Source organism: Nicotiana tabacum, chromosome 23 (assembly GCF_000715075.1).
Source record: "Nicotiana tabacum cultivar K326 chromosome 23, ASM71507v2, whole genome shotgun sequence".
Classification (NCBI taxonomy): Eukaryota; Viridiplantae; Streptophyta; class Magnoliopsida; order Solanales; family Solanaceae; genus Nicotiana; species Nicotiana tabacum.
In genome coordinates, this window is record NC_134102.1 from 135,485,050 (window position 1) to 135,501,972 (window position 16,923).

The following is a 16,923-nucleotide window of genomic DNA, read 5'->3' on the forward strand; positions in this document are numbered from 1 at the left end:
ATAACCTTAAGTACATGCAATAACACAATATACATACCTCCTACAGTAGCTTCAAGTCGAAATCGAAGTTACATTTAGTTTACAACAGCCCTCAATGGCAATACAATACCATAAAAGTGACTTAAGTTAATCTTCACTTCCAATCTCAAGTTTCATATGTTTCTTTTACCAATTCACTTGATAAATATGTATACATGCATAACAACAAAAACCATATCATAATCAAGTTATTTTCCCCATATATATATATATATATATATATATAGCCTTAAAACAACCCAACAAAAGATAACAACATCTCTTCCTCTTCCATGTTCTATCTTGTAATCTTTCACTCCAACAACACAACCAACATGTAATTAACCTTAAACACTATCAAAAAGATGTTAATCATACCTTAGGCAGTAGATAAAATTCTAACCCTAAGCTTAACTTAGCTCACCATCATCCTTATTCACATCACAATACCATAGAGGGGTCATTCTTCACCTTTGGCTAACTTTGATGTTGGATTACGGTGTATTTTTTTGAAATTTATTCGGAGACTTGGGAGAACTGTTTGGGAGGGTTTGGAGAGTGTGAGGATGGAAGGAGGATGAAAAATGAGCAAATCTCATCCCAAAAATGAGAAAAAAACAAGTGAAGGTCGGCCACCGACCAAGTAGGTCCCATAGGGGATTCCTGCGCAGTCTAGCAAAAATGTGAATATCTATCTACACCGATCTCATATTGATGAACGGTTTAATGTATTAAAAATGAGACTCATAGATCTTCAATTTGGTAGGTGGATCATCCCGTAAGCTCACATATATTTGACCTAATTTTTAGCACATTTATGAATGTAACTTGTGATGACCTTTGCCAAATTTTGTTCCACAACTTGCTTGACTTCAAGATGTAACACATGGCTATCATAAGACTTAAAAAACTCACAAAATAACCTCCTTATCATTTTTAGCACCATAGTCTCACCCCAAAGGTACATGTTATAACATTCCTAACTTGTTGATTTTCGACGAAACTTATTTTCCTCAATTCGTTTAGCTTCTAAACCTTCAAACCCTCTTGGTACTTGTTTTTCATGATCTTAAATACTTGTAACCTCCAAGGTAACATGATTAACTTACTTTATGTACTTTCAAAGGTTAACTCATTTCCGAGCTTACATCAATTGACTTACGACGTACTCTCACGTACGAAAACATGGGGTGTAACATGGAGTCTTTGTGTTATGACTAATACCGAGCATGTTAGGTTCTTTGCTCAGGTTTCTTGTTATACTATTTATGATTATATTAGGCTCCCATGTTAGAGGATTTCATGAGAAAACTGTTATCCTCTTTGACTGTGATTCTACTAGACTTTCATGATTAGGACTCTTGTATCTAAAGCCTCTTTTAGGCTGTTATGGATCATGCTTCGCTTTGAAATTCTACTTGGAATGTTTTGCTATCTTACAGTGCTTAATCTTGTTACTGTGAACCTGTTTGTCCTGAAAAACATAGCAAGAACTTGCTTCACATGTGTCTTGTATGCCTTTCAATTTAGCATAATCTTGTTTATGTGTCTTGGCTAGAGTTGTTGATGGCTACAGCTTTAGGAACTAAGTGTTTAAAATGTTCCATGAGTATTTCATCACTTGTATAATCTGGCATCCATTTGGGTAACTAAGTTATTCATTGGGCTTGGGATTGGTCCATGTGTGTTGTTGGACCTAGGAACTGGATTCAGGTGCACTCTAGTTGTCTTGTGAGCTTGTGATTTGGGCTTGCTGTTTGACTGAAGAAGGCCTAAGGATACCCCTGGGTTACTTTTGAATGGGCCTGTAATTACTTTAGTGGGCTTATATTTGTTTTAGTCTGTATTTTGTCATATTCAAGTTTGTATTATCTTAGTTGGGCATGTAATAACTTGTAATAACAAATAATGGGGAAATTAGTAAAAAAAAAAAGGGGGGGATGAGGTATTCTAATGCTTGCATGAACGGGTAAAAAATATGTCTATAGGGTTTAATTGTCTTGTTTGATATTTGTTTTGACGTGCTTTGATTCTACACACTAATAGAAATCATGTCTATAGGAATCACACACACTTCAATTAACTTGTCTAATACTTGTACATTATTCAAAGCATGTTAGTTTAAGTAATTACTACACCTGTTTACGCTCTTAGACAACATGTTTATAGGGATCAAACACATTGCTTAATTATTAGACAACATGCCTATAGGATGTAACAATACATGCATTTGCTAATGCTCATCTAGATACATGACTATAAGGTTTTAATTAATCAATCAGCTATTTCTGTTACTTTCATTATACTGCCGCACTTAGATGACATGCCTATAGGGATAAAGTATTATAAAATCAAGTCCAATTGTCAACTGTTAGAAATTCTACCTATAGGATATTGTCACTCGCATAAGAAACATGTATATAAAAATCAACGATGTTAATTCTGAGCTTTCAAACAGTTGTACTGCTTCATTGTACAATAATTAGAGATCATGCCTATAGGATATGCAATGCCTTTAATCTAGCAATCCGTTAGTTTGGAGCTGCAGTACTGCTTGTACAAACTACTGGAAATCAGAATCACATAGAGACCATGTTTATAGGACTTAATGACTTTAACATGTTCTAATGTGAAACTGTCTGCCGCCTAATGTATGAAACTGCCTGCGTGCAATTTGCTGCTTATGTGTGGAGGCTAATTTGAGCCATTTATTGTCTTTATATGAAGTCCTATATGTTTTGAATGCGTTGCTAGTTTATCATTTTGAGTATCCTAAGTAGAGTCTAGAACCACCCGAATAGTAGGTCCAAAGCCTCCTAGGCCATAAGTATGGGACGGGTAGCGCACGCATATGAGACGGTTTAGAATTAAATAAGAGCACTTTAAGTAAATAACTTTAACATAGTAATCGGGTAGCAGGAGATGATAGTCTGTGCCCGCTGAATAATATGAGCAACCCCTACCCTAAAGGAGTTGCAAAGTATTATTTATGTTGCATGGGGTGATCCTTTAGGCTAAAAAACTTAGGACCCCCTCTCTTATATGTTTATTGTTTGCACTTAGTCGTTGAATTTAAAATAATTAAGTTGTACCTTGTAACCTCTAAGAACTTGTACTGATTATCTTTATAGTTTGATTGTTGTCCGATTTCCTTTACACTTGTTCATATTAGAACCTTTAAATTCCTTATCTCCATCGCTTATATAATCACATAGGACAATTATAATTTAATAATCCCACATAGTGTAAACTTCGGTCGGGACCCACAGTTGTGGACCTCAAAGAGTGTCTAACACTTTCTATTTGAGGTAATTTGAGCCCTTACCCGATCTTTGGTGACGTAGACTAGTCAAAACAAAGTTACTCGCAATTAGGTGCCCTAACGCACCTCAAAATGGTTAGGTGGCGACTCTTTTATTTTAATACCCACATTTAAAAGAGTTGTCACATGTTAAAACCCGCTTTCGAAAGAAAAGGGGGCGTGAAATGTCTCACTCATTTGCTCATTCTCATATTGTCCTCAGTAGCATCCTTCATGAACTCCACATCAGCACCCAACTCGACAGCCCAGTCAGCAAGTTAATTTTGTGATTCTGGATTCATAATATTACCCCCATCTCCAATGAGAACCTTGTCCTCAAGGTTTAATCCAGTAAGCCTTTCATTATCAACAAAATCAGTCAAGTGAAGTGGTGTAATCTGATTATCTGGTTGCCCTGAACATTTCCTAAGCAGTGATATATGAAAGACTAGGTAGATTTTCGCAGCTACTGGCAATTCTAATTTGCACACTATTAGAATTGCCAGTAGCTGCGAAAATCCTAGTACTTTCTTCCTAGTTTGTGTTGCCTTTGAAGTCGAATTGATGTTTGTTTGTATGGTTTGAGCTTCACAAAGATCCAATCTCCTACCTCAAAGTGAAGTTCAATGAAAGCTAATGGAGCAGTTAGTCATTCAGATGTTAAAAAAGGCATCATTCGACCCAGTACTAGTCCATTCTCTTCTTCGATGCTACTAGTTCTAAAGAAGGATGGAACATGGTGATTTTGTGTGGATTATCGGTCCCTCGATGCCCTAACTGTGCGTTATCGCTTTTCCAATTCCTACGATAGATGGGCTTTTTGATGAATTACATGGGTCTCGGTACTTCTCTAAGCTGGACTTATATACTTTCTAGGTACCACCAGATACGTGTTCGAACAGAAGATATTGGGAAAATAACATTTATGGCCATTATGAGTTTTTAGTTATGCCGTTTGGGTTATCCAATTCGCCCTCCACATTTCAAGCCACCATGAATGACATATCCTGACCTTATTTACGACGTTTCGTGTTGGTTTTCTTTGACGATATACTCGTCTATAGTCCTGATTGGATTGCTCATTTGGCACATCTTCAATTGGTGCTACAACTACTCCGACATCACCAATTAGTAGCCAAAATGAGCAAATGTTTATTCGGCCAACAAACCATTGATTATCTTGGTCACATACTATCTCATCAAGTATTGGCAGTCGATCCGACAAAAATTATTGCCATCCAGCAATGGCCACCTCCCAGTAATGTGAAGGATGTTCATAGTTTTTTGGGGCTCGCTAGATATTATCGTAGATTCTTCTATCATTATGCTTCCATCGCAGCTCCTTTGACCGACCTACTGCGCAAAGATGCCTTTCAATGGAATGAGCAAACACATGAAGCATTTGAAACCTTGAAGAAGTGTCTAAGTTCGACTCCTGTTCTTGCACTTCCTGATTTCAGTTAGGAATTTCAGCAAGAAACAGACGCAATTGGTGTAGGGATAGGTGCAATCCTATCTAAGAGGGGTCGTCCCGTGGCTTTATTCAATAGAAAGTTAAGCTCTCGCATGCAACGAGCTTCTACTTACCACCGAGAGAAGTTTGCTATCACCCCAAGCAGTTGGTAAATGACAACGATATTTACTTGGACGCAAATTTACAATACTCACTGACCAACAGGCACTTCAAAATCTTACCACTCAAACGATCCAAACTCCGGAGCAACAGAAGTGGTTGAGCAAATTACTAGGCTATGATTTTCGCATTATCTATAGGTCGGGAAAACAAAACATGGCTAATGATGCATTGTCGCGTAATCCTGAAGCTAATTTTATGGCTATTTCTATTCAAATTCCGGCATTAGTTAATGAGTTAAAGGAATTGAACCGAAGCCATCCCGAATTACTAGAAATTCAACTACAACTTGACCAACATCCCGAGTTGCACAATGATTATGTTTTCAAAGAGGGGTTGCTCTTTTATAAGGGACGTTTGGTAATTCCGGCAGATTCACCACTTCGTCAGCAACTGTTACATGAATTCCATGCTTTTACAGTTGGTGGACATGATGGGGTTGCTAGGACCTATCACCGTGTGGCCTCTAATTTTTACTGGAGAAACATGAAGAAAGATGTGCAGTCTTTTGTGTGCATTTGTCAGATCTGCCAACAAATGAAAGATATTCATCATCATCCCCTGGTTTCTTACAGCCTGTACCAATGTCGGATATGGTATTTGAGGATATATCCACAGACGTTATTACTTGCTTACCTTGTTCCAAAGGAAAAACCACCACTATGACAGTAGTTGACCGGCTCACAAAGTTCGGCATTTTATACTTTTACCATCCATTTTTTCTGCTCGTACGGTTGCTGAGGCTTTTGTGGTTGGTATTACAAGATTACATGGTCCTCCTAGAACTATTGTGACTGATCGTGATCCTCGATTCATCCATTCTTTTTGGCAAAAGATCAATAAAATGCAAGGTACCACTCTTACTATGAATACAACTTATCACCCGCAAAACGAAGGACAATCTATTACTCTAAACAAGTGTGTCGAATAATATCCATGCTACCATGGGCTGAGTACTGGTACAATACATCACTTCAAATATCAACTGGCATGACCCCTTTTCAAGCTCTCTATGGAAGAGAACCATCAACAATTGCTAGGTATATTTTGGGCAGCAACATTAGTGATCTTGTGGAGCAAATTTTACTCCAAAGGGATGAGGTGTTTGGCTAAAGCCTAGCGAAGAGTGAAGGCGCTAGCAGATAAACAAAGAACTGAACTGAACTTTGAGGTAGGAGATTGGGTTTTTGTGAAGCTCAAACCATACAGACAAGCATCAATTCGACTTCAAAGGCAACACAAACTGGGAAGAAAGTACTTTGGTCCATTTCGTGTTCTCAAAAGAATTGGAGAAGTGACGTATAAATTAGAATTGCCAGTAACTGCGAAAATCCACCCAGTCTTTCATATATCACCGCTTAGAAAATATTCAGGGCAACCAGATAATCAGATTACACCACTTTATTTGACTGATTTTGTTGATAATGAAAGACCTACTGGGTTGAACCTTGAGGACAAGGTTCTAAATGGAGATTGGGGGGGGGGTAATATTATGAATCAAGAATCATAAAGTGAACTTGTTGACGGGGCTGTCGAGTTGGGTGCTGATGTGGAGTCCACGAAGGATGCTACTGAGGACAATATGGGAACGGGCAAACGAGTGAGACATATGCCTTCAAAGTTATGTGATTATGTAGTGAGACGTGGGTAATGTGGTTATAGTGGTTGGTTATATAAGGCCGAAGTTATCGGGAATATTCTCTTCTCATCTATATCTCTGTAATTCTATTTCTCATCTCTTTCTTCTTTCAGTTGTTACTCTTTGCAACTCTTTGTTAATTCATCAATGTAGTTCCATTTGCATATCAATATAAGTTAGTTCTGGTGTGGTAAGTATTATTAGTAGCAACTGCTACACCTCCTCGGTCGAATCCATCGTATGAGGCTTGCCTAGCACGATTTACGCTCCTGTGTAGGGGTTTACCTATATACACCCCAAAGGATAGCGGCCGTAGATTCTTTTTATAAAAAAAAAATTGCATTATCATCTCGACATACAAAGTCTTGAGCTAGATCACAAAGACTCCTCACAAACAAAGGCGGATGCACAATATAAAATACAAGTTTAGCTAAACTTAATAACTTTAGCTATTGATATTCTAAATTTATAAAATTTATATCTTGAATTTACGCTTAGGCCACTAATATAGCTAGAAAAAAAAAAACAGGGACCTAAGTATATTCATATTTCTTAATAATTAAAAAAGAAAATGAAGTTAAAAATAAAAAGGAAAAAACGAAGAAATGACTGAACACATAAATAAATAAATAAACTAAACACTTGGTGTTTTTAAATTAAAGTGAAAATCTCCACTAAATTGAAACGCTAACGGAGTTATACGCTCCTGCCTTTTTTTCCCCTTCCCCTTCTTCTTCTTCTTCTTCTTCTTCTTCTTCTTCTTCTTCTTCTTCACTGAAACACACAACAAACACCTTGTGAACAATTTCACAAATCCGATAAAAATTTAGCGACCCATTTCATCGTATGTCGTCTATATACTCCAATTAGCTGAGTATTATAAAAAAGTAACAGTTTACCACTGAAACAGATGCAAAACCCATAAAAATTTAGCAGTAAAAATGACAGAAGTAGACAATTTATTGACAAAAAAAGTAGCAGATCGTTACCTAAAACGTGAAGTTTTAGGTGAAGGTACTTATGGTGTTGTCTTCAAGGCCATTGATACTAAGGTACTTCTTGTTATAACGCTTATGGGTTTTTCTCCGTTTTTCATTTTGCAGTATTTGGTTTTGAAGATTTTCTAGGGTTTTGTTTAATTCATGTTTTGATTGTTAATTCTTTGAATTGTTGATGTTTTTTCCTTGAAATTTAACATTCTTTTATGTTGACTGATTGAAAGCTCTGAAGGTTTTTGAATTTTAAAAAGAAAAAGCGGTTAGTGCTAGCTCGTGGGTGTGACGGTGCTTTCCATTTTCCATCTTTGGTTTCAATAATTCTAGAATTTGTAAAATGCACCTCGACCATTGGGTATCTGGTACCTCCCACCAGTGTAGATAGCGGCAACTCTGTCCACCAGAGTTTAGGCAGATGGAAGAAGTTACCTAGTGTTTTTTGTCTCGACTGGATTTGAACCTGGATTCCAAGGTTTGCACCTACTTCATTGAGCACTAGGCGACACCCTTGGGTGCTGAAGGAATTCTATAATAAATGCCATGTTTGTTGTTTCTATCTCCAATCTTCACATAGCTAGTCCCGAGTGAGGAAAGGAGTCCCAAGTCCTGTCTCCATAAAAGAGGAGGGTTGTTGTAGGTTGACGTTCAGCATAAATTAGTCAAGCTATTACACCTAGGCTAGTTTGGGATTAACATTTGACCATAGTTTATTGTTGAATGTTAAATGCCATGTTTGTTGTTTCTATCTCCAATCTTCACATAGCTAGTCCCGCGTGAGGAAAGGAGTCCCAAGCTGTTCTTTTGTTGATGTCTATGAAAGCTGGAATATGTTTTCATATAAATTTTATCGTGCAAAGTTGAATGTTAAATTGAGCTTTGTAAGCTTTGTATTGTGCACCCAAAAAAAATGCTGTTAGTGCTAGATCTTAGATGGATGCTGGTGGTTTTGGAGCTCACTTTGTACCTAATCGCAGTAAGGCATAACCCTATAAGCTGTATGAGATTTTGAGAACCTCTAATTTAAGAGAGTGGTTAATTTGCCTTAATAGACAAATTAATTAGAAGTATTGGGATGAAATGGGCTTGAATAAGGCGGAATGGATATAAAGGACTCAATATAGTGTGACCCCAGATGGTTTCGGATTGAGGCTTAGTTAAATAGCTGATTAAACATTTGGTTTCATTTTGTCTCTTGAAATAATGATTTATCTGATGTATGCTTTAATTTCATTTTCTGCAGAGTGGCCAAACTGTTGCTATCAAGAAAATTCGTCTTGGGAAACAGAAAGAAGGGGTGAATTTCACTGCCCTTAGGGAAATAAAATTATTGAAAGAGCTGAAGGATCCTCACGTTATTGAATTGATTGATGCCTTCCCTCACAAAGGAAACTTGCATCTTGTGTTTGAGTTCATGGAGACAGATCTTGAGGCTGTGATTCGTGATAGAAATATCTTCCTCTCACCTGCGGATATAAAATCTTATATCCAGATGACGTTGAAAGGACTTGCTTTTTGTCACAAGAAATATGTCTTGCATAGGTATGTGTTTGTATGTTCTCGCTTTCACCTTATTCCAACTTGTGTTCAGCTTCCTTAAATTTTTGCTGTTTCTTCCTGACAGAGATATGAAACCAAACAATTTATTGATTGGACCTAAGGGGCAGCTTAAACTTGCTGACTTTGGATTAGCACGTCTATTTGGTAGCCCTGATAGAAGATTCACTCACCAGGTATAACTCTTGGAGCATGTATCCTGTCAGAAGTTACTTTTATCTTGCTACTTCATTGCAGTTTTTTTATTTGTCTTCATATTATGGTTCTCCTTGTGGAAATTCATGACATGACTTCATCAAACCTAAAAATAACCTGGAATGATCCCACTCATTAAAGTTGCCTTTGATATGAGTTATTAGTTTCTCCCACTTGTCTAAACAAATATGGAGGTATATGTTTTGAGAATTGGACTTTCTTTGGAGGATTTCTTCTTTACCAAATTTTTTTTGTTCTTTTATCAAAATGCGTAATGGAAAAAAAAAAGAGATGTGATCCGATACTGCACCTTTCTATATCTGAGATGATCAAACCTGACATGGTTACTCCTATCTCTTTATATAGTTAGTGTTGAACAGTACACAATTTTGTTACTGTTCAACGAAATTTGTATGTACTTTATTTAGTCCATACCTTTCATTCCACAATAATAAAGAATGTTTGTGCAAATTACTGATGGTATGCCCTTGTTTTTGGAGACTTAAGAATTGTCCTATTGTGGTATGCATACGACAAATTCTGAACAGCTATACAAATTTGACCAAGATGTTGTCAAATTAGTGCATGTAGCAGTAGAATCCAGATTCATTTTCCCCCGTCTCTACTTCTGTTACTGTTACTGTAAAGAGCACTTTTTAATCTGATGGGTACTGTTAGGTCTTTGCCCGGTGGTACAGAGCACCAGAGTTATTGTTTGGTGCAAAGCAGTATGGACCTGGAGTAGATGTTTGGGCCGCTGCATGTATCTTTGCTGAGCTCCTCCTGCGTCGACCATTTCTGCAGGTGAATGTCTATAGTCATGGCAATCCCTCTCACAAATTATCCTTGTCCTTTTATATGAAATTGGTCGATGCAATCATGAGTTTCCATGACTCAAGCTACCTGGTTTATTTGATGTTTTGTATAGTACTATGTAGGAAATGCTCTTCTCAGGAAGAGTTTCTCATGTTAACTCCTGAACGTGGACTGTCTTATTTTCTCAATAATATAACCTTTGTTAATAACTTTCTCCATTTCTGGGAGAAACACTCTTTTTATATGCATCTTTTACTGTAAGACATGTATATATTTTCCTCTTCATCTTCAATAAGCTGGGTCTTTCGGAAACGTCTCTGCCTTCTTGAAGGTAGGGGTAAGGTCTGCGTACATACTACCCTCCCCAGACCCACTTGTGGGATTACACTGAATCTGTTTTTGTTGTTGTTGTATCTTTAATAAGCTGTAAACCAGTTGTCCCTTGTAGTTTTATTCTAGAGAGCTTCACATGCAGTTGGACGGTTGACAATGAAGCCATAGCAAAAAGGCAAATTACTTACAGGAACTAGACTGAGCTTTTTTTCCTTGTTCCTGTGGTGATCCCTTTAGTGCGATAAGTTCCTTCCAATTTCCCAATAATGGTTTGAACTATTTTTTTTTTATGAAGTAAATTAGATTCATTAAAGGGCATCAAGAAGATGCAAAGAGTACAAAAGAGATAGGATAATTAGCTCCAGTACAAAAGCCTATGCTACTATCATGGAGCTAATAAAATCCACAAAAATATCAGCACTGTTAACAGGGGTGAGATAGTTCCAACTAAACAGATTAACTAAACACGCAGCCTTGAGGGAGTAGATTGGAGTTGAAATGCCATCAAAACACCTTCGGTTTCTTTCTTTCCAAATACACCAAAAAATTACTGCTGGCACCATTTTCCAAATTTTTTTGATGGAATAATTGTTTGAACTTCTGTCATACTTTACGTACTACCTTTACTATTCCTATCTGCCTGTTGTTACTTCAACCAATAATTTGTTCTGTAATCTGAGCCTATATTAGGGAAACAGTGATATTGATCAGCTGGGAAAGATTTTTGCGGCTTTTGGGACCCCAAAGCCTTCGCAGTGGGCTGATATGGTCTACTTGCCTGATTATGTGGAGTACCAATATGTCCCTGGACAGCCACTTAAAACATTGTTTCCAACGGCTACTGAGGATGCTTTAGATCTTCTGTCAAAGATGTTCTCATACGACCCAAAAGCTAGGATATCAGCACAGCAAGCATTGGAGCATAGGTACGTTTCTTCTTTGTCTTGTTTAGTCTGCGGACTTGCAGTTGATGTGGGTGCTGAACTTTCCCTTTTCATTAGGTACTTCTCATCAGGACCTCTACCTACGGAACCAGTTCTGCTTCCAAGACCTCCCCCTAAGCGGGAATCCGCAAACCCTAGGGTTTCAGATTTCAATTCACGTGATGGTCCTGTAGTATTGTCTCCACCAAGAAAGTCAAGGAGAGTGATGCCACAGCGCGAAGGATTTGAGGCTAATATGCGTCCAGAGAAGATGGATGACCATGGAAATGCCGGTGAGAGGAGTGAACAGGTACCCATGTCACTGGATTTCTCAGTCTTTGGGATGAGACCACCTACTAGGCCGACCATTAACAGGTATAGCTCATATGCTTTGCAATATCTTTTACTAACCATTTAGGCTACTTGCATTGTTCTTGATCTCATTTTGGTAATATACTGTTGGTGTCATCCTGTTGGTTTAAAATGGGTGGTTTTATGGGGTGGGGGGGAGTAGAGTACTGATATGGTTATGCACCAAAGACATCCATTGCCTATGAACTCACACACTGGTGGGCCTCAAGTAATAAAGCTTTATAGATTCTCAACGTATTATTATGCAATTTCTTTTAGCCTGTGTCTTATTGTAAGATCATCTAACTAGGGACTGTAGTACTTTCTTTCCGCTGATTATCATAGAAATCATGAAGGGAAATAAGTCCGGGATGTATTTCGTTATTAATGCATGATTAAGAGTTTGAATGTTTTGATTTATAATATTTTGGTTTCTTTTGTTCTTTAGTACGATTGTTCATTCAATAGAAAAATTGGGTATCTGAAGCAGATATTGTTTTGGCATTGTATCTGGCCTTCTTGATATGTTAAACTTATGCACGTCTTGGGTTTTTTGTTTGCATTTTCTATACATTGCATGGTTTTGTGTTCACAATAAGTGGGACCTGTGTTATTCGAAACCACATGCGCAGGGGAGAACAGGAATAAATGGCGGGGTGTTCAGCTAGTGGCCAGGTTACTGTTATCCCCAAGGAGATAAACTTTTTGCAAAAAATGGAGAACGAACTAAAACAGATGTTATATTGGTGGATTGTTTTTAAGGAAATATCCCAGTGTGCTAACTGCTAGTGAATTGTAATATCTGAAAAAATAAAGTAATATCTGTGGTAGTCAAAGAAATAGTAATATCTATGATAGTCATGATAAGGTCTTGTAAACATTACTAAGATGATTGCTCTTAAGATCCTGTGCTAGGCAATGACTATATGAATGCTAATACTGACACAACCAAATATTATCAAGATTTTGGATGTGGGAAGTTATCATTTAGTCGATAGACACTCTATGGACCTGTAACTACTTTGATGTGGTATCATTATAAATCTCTTGAACTTGTTTTCACCTGCAGTGCTGACAGATCACATTTAAAGAGGAAATTAGATCTTGAATTCCAACCCGAAGAGGAATAACATATCTGTCTTGAGTTTTTCGTTCATCTGGATGAGGGTTGCTGTATTGCTAAAGAGGTGCATGACAATTTATCACTTGAATATTACATTCTCTTGGAATCATTTGTTCTTATATCCAGATTGATCTCAAGTTCAGGTGCTTATCCATTTCAGGTCATGTGCACTACTTCCATAATTTGCAATTTTGGTGAACAAAGGAGAAGAATCCTTATCAACATAGGGTACACTATTGCATCAAATGCCCCATCTTTTTTTTTTTTGGTTTGGGTGAAAGTCGCCATTCGCCAATATAACGAATGATCTTGCAGAGTATATTGAAACAGGGTAATAATGTTTGCCTAATTCATTCTTTATCGTCGAGAGGATGTAATTGTTATGCGGGTATACCAATTCTAGCATTCCGTATAAACTCAAATTTAAGATGCTGTTTGTAGAATGACATAATTGATATCTGTCTGCTGTTCGAGAATATATCTAACTTGGCAAATGTGAGCTTGTGACTTAATGTATTGCTGTTTGGAGTTGCTGAGTTTTAACTTATTGTATGTTTTGTCTGTTCATACAAATCATGATATTTTCATCTCTGCCATAGCTGCATAACATTGCACGTTGGTCACATTTTGGTAGATGTTGATAATACATGAAGTGGCAAATGTATTATGTTAGCCACTGTTGTAACTATTCCCTTCTATTCCAAATATTAGTCATTTTGATATGTTAAATTGATTGATTCAAGCAAGGTTTACCTTTTTTTCCCTCTCAAATCTATCTTTACTGTTTAAGATAGATATGAAGGGTGATTTAGACAATCTTATAATTAAGGTTATTGAATGTTTCTCAAGGTAGTTTAAAGAATGTAGGGTGTTTAAAATTTTAAAATACAGAACCGAAGGATTTAACTGGGTTTTTTTTGTACGAAATTCAAAAATAGCCAGATTTACAGGTGGTAATTAAAAAATAATTACAGTTTCAAAAGTAATCGAAATTTAGTCACTTTTCATGTAAAGATGAATCTGAACGAAAATATTGTTCAAAATCCGGAAAATATTCCAGCATAATATACTAGAGTTCGAATTTTTTACATGTGAACTTCGAGCATAATATATTGGAGTTCAAGTATAATATACTGGTCCAGGATAATATATTGGAAGTTCATACACAGGTGCTCGAAATTTAGCCACTTTTCATGTAAAGTTGAATTTGATGAAAACACTGTTCAAAATTCAGAAAATATTTCAGCATAATATACTGGAGTTCCAGCATAATATACTAGAGTTCTAGCATAATATACTTGTCCAGCATAATATGCTGGAAGTTCATACACAGGTGCTCTAATCTCCAGTATATTATTCTGGAACTTTCCGTGTGTTAGAGGTCCAGCATAATATGTTGGAAGTTCATACACATGTGCACCAATCTCCAGTATATTATGCTGGAACTTTTCGTGTTGCAACAAAATAGTAACTATTTTTCAATGTCTTTGCAAACGCTTGCTATTTTTCAATTATCAGTCCGAAAACTGGCTAGCTCGTGTTATTTTCACTATTTTTTTTTGTTTGTCCTATTTTGTATTTCAGTTCGTTTCACACACTAATCTCTCCTTCAATGGCCTATCAATCTCAAAGGTCCAAGTATAAGAATAGTGTTGAATATAATGTATGTCGAATGTCCAAATATACTTCTGTATTTTCGAAAATAGTAAAAGAATACTTCTGGTTATACTATTGGGTTATCTATACCTCTGCAGTCATACTTTGAGTTCAAATATACCTCTCATATTTAAACAGAGGGACACGTGTCCTCCTCCTGTTGGCCAATTCTAAATATCTCCTAATTAATTAAAATAATTTTTTCGAAAAATAATAAGGGGTATATTTGAACCAAGACGATGACACGTGTCCCTCTGTTTAAATGAGGGGTATATTTGAACCCAAAGTATGACTACACGGTTATAGATAACTCAATAGTATAACAAGAGATATTCTTACGTCATTTTCGAAAGTACGTATATTTGGACCTTTGTCGATCTCAAAAACTTTAAAATTGACATATAATAATACTATTACTTTTGCATTATCTTTGTTTTGGTATGTCATTTTAAAATTTCCGCACGTCTTCCAATCACATTATCGTGTATATATGTCAAATTCTATTTCAATCGGACATTTTTCTTTGATATGTCATTTTAAAACTTTCTCGCATCTTCTAATAACTATATATCATGTATATTATCAGATTCTAATTTAATCGGACATTTTTCTTTGAAACTTTGTAAAAGACTACGAACCGGTACTACGTTAAAATAGGATTCTTTTAACACGAATAATGAGCGAAACATGTCAACAAGAAAACCGAAGTCATCGTGCTTTAACCTGGTCATTTAGACTTAAGAGATTTAAATAATCTTTAGTGGAAAACTGTTTGCACAAATGGCAACATTAATGTCTTAATCTTATCATCTTTGTTTGGTATTGTATGGGCCAAAAAATATCTTTCCTATAGGCAAGCCACGTCGGCACCATTATAATCTTCATCGACCGCTACGTGCTATCAGTAAGGTCCCCACAAAGATCGGCTTCAGAACGAAGAAGTCCCGAAGCAATGAAGGGTGCAGTCGAAGACTCAACAAAGATCAAGGTTGTGAAGTTACCGTAGTTCAAGGTCGAGGTCGAACATCTTAGACAGAGTTATAACGGTCAGTTCTAAGATAAGACATAAAAGAGAATATTTTAGTAGATATTCTCTTCACATGTACTATTAGGGTTTCTAGAAACATGTTATCTATAAATAGAAAGAGACACAATGATAGGTGACATGAGATATTCATTTTAAAAAAAAAACATATTGACTTTATAGAGAGAATCTAGTCCTATTGCAAGCATACAAAACAACCTTTTTACTAAGATTCTTGTCTAGCATTTCCAATGGATCCAAGAACAACCTAAGTGTTCAAAGATTTATCAATCATTCATCATTGTCAGAAAGAATATCCACTGATCTCATCCTTTTTCGGGTGACTCACACGTTTTATTTACTTAAATGCTATTTATTGTCATTCATTACTATTTAATGCCACATTCCATCTTTTGGGATCAATGAATATTGTTATTCTTGCTTATCTGTTGCCATCCGGACAAATATACGAGTTATTTGTCACAACGCCGATAACTTTATTCTTAGGATATTATTTTTAGTTAAGATTAACTCTTCTTTATTTAAATCTAATTGGTTGAACCAAGATCTATATTTTTGGTCAAACATTTTGGCGACGTATGTGGAGATTTCTTAGTTTCCTTTGGATCTACAGCTAATGTGAGTCACTAACCTCACAAACCCTGAGATCTTTCTCTTTCTTTGCACGTACAAAAACCTACATGGCAGATAACCAAGGAGAGAGGACAAAAGTAATAGGTGATTTCCCTAGCAACCTCATGAACGCTATCAACGAGAGCTGTGAAACATTGGGCAAGGACGTGACGCCCACTGCCTCCCCTAGGCGCGAGAGGTCACCTCCGCCCCATTGTAGCATAACAAAATCAAATGAAAAAGGGGCCTCTACGTCCACAGAAGAAGGGACGCCACCAGCCGTGAAAAAGCTCCTCAAAGCATGGCTGACCGATACGCTAGTATGCGTGCTCAACAAGCCCAATCCATGCACGGCTACAGAGACTGCAAGAACCTACACAGTACAACGAGCAGACGAACAAGGCGACCAACCAGACCCTCCAATACCAGGTATAACTCACAATGTTACTAACAATGAGGGTGACAGCGCCCTCGCCGCTGTTCTAAAGAGGATGGAAGAAATGGAGAATGAAAATAAAGCACTCAGAGATCAAATGAAAGAATACCAAGAACGAGTCGACAAGATAATGGGCGTCCCTAAGCTATTGCCAAAGAGGGATGCCGGCAGGTTCGTAGAGCATCCGTACAGCGAAGAAGCAGCTCCACATGCCATACCAAAGACCTTCAAAATGCCGTCGTATCTCAGAATATACGACGGAACGATTGATCTCGAAGACCACGTGACTTATT

The 16,923-nt window shown here is 37.0% G+C and overlaps 1 protein-coding gene across 1 annotated transcript; it reads left to right on the plus strand.

Moving 5' to 3' along the window:
* The first annotated feature begins 7,310 nt into the window (after positions 1-7,310).
* Positions 7,311-13,421, plus strand: LOC107761317 (cyclin-dependent kinase D-3-like). Its single transcript, NM_001324711.1, is given in 8 exon segments — positions 7,311-7,643; positions 8,827-9,125; positions 9,208-9,316; positions 10,014-10,139; positions 11,175-11,410; positions 11,486-11,782; positions 12,828-12,945; positions 13,042-13,421. Coding segments are annotated over 7 exon segments (1,239 nt in total). The 5' UTR covers positions 7,311-7,532; the 3' UTR covers positions 12,889-12,945; positions 13,042-13,421.
* Positions 13,422-16,923: the final 3,502 nt, after the last annotated feature.